Consider the following 4,957-nt stretch of genomic DNA (forward strand, 5'->3'; position numbering starts at 1 on the left):
TCGGCGGCGGCACCTCAACGCCAGTTAAGCTGCGGTTCGGTGTTAACGCCGATGGGCGATTTTAAGAGGATGCGAGCCAAATAAATTACACAGGTGCAGGACTATGGGCTTCAGAGTTTTTAATTGAGATTCATGACAAAATTCTGTTTTCCACACGGAATCTCTTTTGGCTATTTAAATAAATTAAACCGATGCATTATACATTCTATCTGTGTAACACGCATGGAATAATTACAGGAAGAGTGGCCAAATCATCATTTCCTCACACCAGGATAAACACTAATGGCATTAAGATTAAATGCAGGCCGCTTTACGGTAACACTTCATTAGGGATAGGAAGACCTGTAAGACCCGCTTGTATGCTTTCCACCATGTTTTCCATCATAAGGCGGCACGCCTTTCCGGTGGCACTTCCAATGTGAGGAGTTATCGTAACATTCTTCAGCTTTAACAAAGGGTGATCCCTGGGAGAGGGAAAGAAATACAGAGCTAGTCACTCACAGAGCTTTCATCTGTTACTTCGTCACCTGAAGCGAGGCAGGGAAATATTTAATAGTTAAAAAGAAAAGCTACTTGCATGACCTAAGCGGACTCAGAGACAAACGCTGCCCAGACTGCATTTTTTTTTTTTTATGCAGCAAATCCCCCGAATGTGCCAGTGCAAATCTTGTTTGGCTAGGATGGAAGGATTGGGGGCATCATTTCAGCAGAACTAGCGTACCCGCATCATGTACTCCTGCTAACAAAATGACGCCACTTCTCACGCGCACACAAACTTGCACCTCGTTTGAATCACACACATACGCTCATTCACTTTTAACTTAAATACGTGTTCTACCTTGGCAAAGGTTCGGGATATGTCACATCCAGAGCAGCTGCCTTAATAACTTTGTTTTGAAGGGCTTCCACCAAAGCATCCTGATCCACAACCAGACCTGGGTTAGAGTAAGAAGGATACTTTTAGCTTGGTATTCCGTACTGTTCTCTCACGGTCCTTTCGGGCACGGTGGTCAGGCAAACAGCAGGGCTAGCAGTGTTCACAAAGCAGAAGCGCAGCAGAGAGAGGGTGGTGGAGCGGGAAGCTTAGGTACGTGCAGCAGAGCCGGACAGTCAGGAATTTTAAAAGGCAGCATTTAAAAGGCACCATAAAACACAAAGTACAGTGCCAGACTTCAGAGTGGGCTGTGCCACCCTGGTGTTTGTTGGCAACAACACTGCGCTGAAGAAATAAAGAGGAGATCATACAAATATACGTGGGCTGCTAACACTCCGAGCTCACAAACATTTCAGAGACCCGCTTGCTCGTAATTACAGAAATGCTTAAATGTTTTGCTGAGATAGGACCAAGGACATCTAAGTAAACCAGTAATCAGAGAATTTACTGAAAATTTCAGAGTGACAGACTCAATATTAGGGTTGGGTTCTCGCAGGACTTTTTATGCCAGCGAACCATACTGCAGTCTTGTTTATTCTGCACCCTACCTCTGCTGATATTAATGAGAGTAGCTGTGGGTTTCATCAGCTCCAGCTCCCTCTTCCCAATCAGTTTGTGTGTCTGTGGAGTCAGGTTCACAGAGAGCAACACAAAATCTGATTGCTGGAGCAAATCATCTATCTTCTTACAGTAAATAGCTCCAACAGCACTTTCTTCTTCTTTGTTTCTGAGGGGAAGAACCAAAAATTAAGCTCCAGTGGAGACCAACAAGAAAAAGTTCAAATCACCACTAAAGAAAAGGCTCCTTCATTGTCTTCTTCACTCCGTAGTGCACAGCAGTTAGGCAGTTATCCGGCCAAAACTCAGGGAAGAAAAACATTAAGCTTTATCCCACAATACCAAGAGCACTATACACAAAGGTACCTGTTGGGATGGAAATAAGAAATGAGTATCATGTAAATGCACTGAATAACTAATGCAATAAATGCATTTGTGTCACAGCTTCTGGTTGTAATGGGGATTTTTTTTTTCAATTCGAAAGCAAGACTGATGTTTGACGTGAATTACTTTCCTTCTGAAAAGCCACCTGAAAATTCCTGAGGAAAGCCACAAGACGGGGCAGGGGTCAGATCTTCAGAACTTGGTGTCAGCAGGAGTCTGCTTGCTCTGTGCATCATGAAACCACAAGCTGCAGGACCTGCCAGTGCATTCAGTCCACATCAGGACAAGGTTGGGGCATGTATTGCGCAGCTCCCACCAGATTCCCACAGAAGAAAAGGGACGGGCCTGATGGGAGTCGTGGCGTACGTGAAGGGCACACAGACCTCATCTGGAAGATGGCAAACAGGCTGTAAAGGCCAGCTCTTCGTTGTCAGCTGGCTCTGAAAGGGCGACATGGCTCTGCCTGCATCCCTGCTGCACACCAGTCACAGGACTTATGTCGTCCCAGGCTATTTCTCCTTCTCTTGATCTATTGCAATGTCACCAACGTGACAGGAAGGCCCAGGGAGGCCTGACTCATGGGGAGACCAGTGTGATGCCTCGCTCCCATTCCTTCCTGACTTTGTTTCTGTATAAACTGGTAAATTAATGACTGTCTTGAAGCAAGTGTACATACTCTGCCACTTAAAGAGCCAATAGTAAGGCAGTGACTTCCTGTCATGGCCCTGAGGGCCCCACCAGCCCTGGCTGTCCCTGCCCAGCCCCACATCCCAAGACCCTGTGGCAGCTCTCCCCTGGGGACATCAGCCCCTGCCCCAGCAGTGCCACAGGAGGGCTGTTCTCCAGCTCCCCTCAGCCCCAGTCTGGCCTCTGCCGCATCTCATCACCATGAGCTCGCCTGGTGATTTGGACTCTTGGGTAAACCTGGCCACGATCTGTGGCCCTTGCTGCTTCCTGGCACAACATTTAATAACAACAGGTGCAGAGAGCACATCATCCCATCCTAAGATAGAGAGAACAGGAGATCGATTTGACAGTAAAAGGCAGAAATAACGTTTAAAATCAGTGGCAAAACAGACTTTCCATGGTGCCGCGAACCAGCTTTACCTCTGATTCCTGTTGTGGTACAAAATCTTCATTTCAAAGGCTTTGGCTCTCTTGGCCACTTTGTAGCCAATGCTGCCCATTCCCACGATCCCCAGGGTCGCCCCAGAAACCTCAGACCCCAGCCAGTCAGCAGGGAAATATTCTGTGTCTGGGGAGACTGCCATCTGATAGCCTTGGAGGAGGGAAAAGAAGGAAAAATCATAGGACAAGGCAGAAGCAGAGGAGCCGTAACACAGTGTTGTTGTGTTTCTGGACACGAAGTGAGTTAACACTGCGCTGTCAGCATGACATCTAATGTCAATTTCTTGTTTAGGATAGAAACATATCCAGCCCCTCTTTGGCAAGTAAGGAAGGAAAGGCCAAAGCAGCAACCTCTCTTCGATGTGCATCACGTAGCAGCCCATCATCTCCCCCTGCCTGCAGTACGGATCACTGCGACATTGAAATGAACCTTGGCAACGCAGCTTCTAACTCATGGTGGCTCCTCAGCAGGGCTTATGAAACTGGCAGTGCCACGGATGTCACCTGTACCGTAAACACTGAATGGTGCGAATGATGAACCGGTATCGCCAAGACTTGCAGCAAGGCCAAAATATGATTCCCAGCTGTCTTACCGATAACCAAATTTGGCAGGGAAAACTGGGGCATGGTGGACAGATTTCTCGAAAGCTTGTTTATAATGACTCAGGTACCTGTCAGCTTGGCAAAGACAGGTTTCAAGCCTCCTTGAAAATATCTCCTTTTAATCCCCTTTTATTAAAACTTGAAAAGCAAGACTGCAGTAAACAAGTAGGACAAGTAAGTGGCTATGGTCTGAGGGAGAAGAGACCTGAATTTAGGGCTGTCTGAAGAAGGAACACATCTACCTTGCTGATATGCCTGTTTGGAAACAGTATGCACTGCGTTCAAGTTATTGTCAACACGACAGATTTGTCTTAACTTTTTCCTAATCCCTGTATTTTCCTGTATTTCTGCTTTTAAGCTTTGCATCAGCACACACTTTTTAACTGCATGTTTTGAAGAGTCACCTTTCCTATAAAAAGACTAAAACCATTTCGGTTATTACCTTCCACAAGTCTCCTGGAAGACGCCAGCATCAAAGCCATCCCAAAGTCTGCAGTGTCAGTGGAAACAGCAAACGGAGTGTTGGACACCTTCACACCGTAGCTGGAGAGGAGGTTCAGGTCCAAGTGATCTATTCCCACTCCAGAGCTTGCAACTATCTTCAAGTAAGGCAAGCTCTGGAGCAGCTCTTCGTTAATAACTGGTCTGTGATACCACATATAAATAGCTCTGATCTTTTTGCCGAGAAATTTCTTGTTTTCAAGGTGTTCTTTCATGGTGATGAGGTGAAAATGTTTCTCCAGGAATTCAACATGGTCTTCATACACTCCATGCTTCCCTCCCACACAGTCAATTAGCACATAAGGCAGTTCCTGACCCTCCATGCCCTACCAAAACAACAAAAAAAAACCCAAAGGACATGTCCTTCAGCAACCCATTATACCTTTTTTTAGAAAAGGGGAATTTACTGCCTCCATGACATGCTGTTTTCCCACTTGATGGCAGAGTTGGCTAAAGACACATTCACTCCCACAAGCAGAACTCTTGAGCTCTTCCTGTGTTTTTCAGGACGTTCTATTTTTATATAATCTTGTTAGTAAGACAAGAAAACATTGGTTTTGGCACACGGGCTATGCTAACACGTAAACAAAGGGGCTCCTGGGTGTTACTCCTGCTCAACAGTCGATATTTGCAGCCTAGATAATTTAAGAATGTAGGCACGCGAGGGGAAGGGTGCCACTTAGCCCCCAAGTTCTGCCTTTGATTGCCGCTTCTGCAACTACATTAACTAATTAGCAAGACTGCGGCTATCTCAGGAAAAGTCTTGTTTAATATAGCAGAGCTATAATTTGTCAACTATGGACTCTGGAGTTATCAATTTGTTTTCCGTGCTTGAGTTTACCCTTTTTT

General features: G+C 45.9%; 1 protein-coding gene across 1 annotated transcript; it reads right to left on the reverse strand.

Moving 5' to 3' along the window:
• Nucleotides 1–200: 200 nt before the first annotated feature.
• On the reverse strand, nt 201–4,432 carry LOC104512418 (glyoxylate reductase/hydroxypyruvate reductase-like). The gene is made up of 5 exons (XM_010155389.1): nt 4,050–4,432; nt 2,984–3,155; nt 1,483–1,661; nt 839–935; nt 201–464 (listed from the first exon to the last, which is right to left on the reverse strand). Exons 1-5 carry the CDS (start codon nt 4,429–4,431, stop codon nt 311–313), a joined length of 984 nt encoding a protein of 327 aa, XP_010153691.1. The 5' UTR covers nt 4,432; the 3' UTR covers nt 201–310.
• Nucleotides 4,433–4,957: the final 525 nt, after the last annotated feature.

Source organism: Eurypyga helias, unplaced genomic scaffold (assembly GCF_000690775.1).
Source record: "Eurypyga helias isolate BGI_N326 unplaced genomic scaffold, ASM69077v1 scaffold43920, whole genome shotgun sequence".
Classification (NCBI taxonomy): domain Eukaryota; kingdom Metazoa; phylum Chordata; class Aves; order Eurypygiformes; family Eurypygidae; genus Eurypyga; species Eurypyga helias.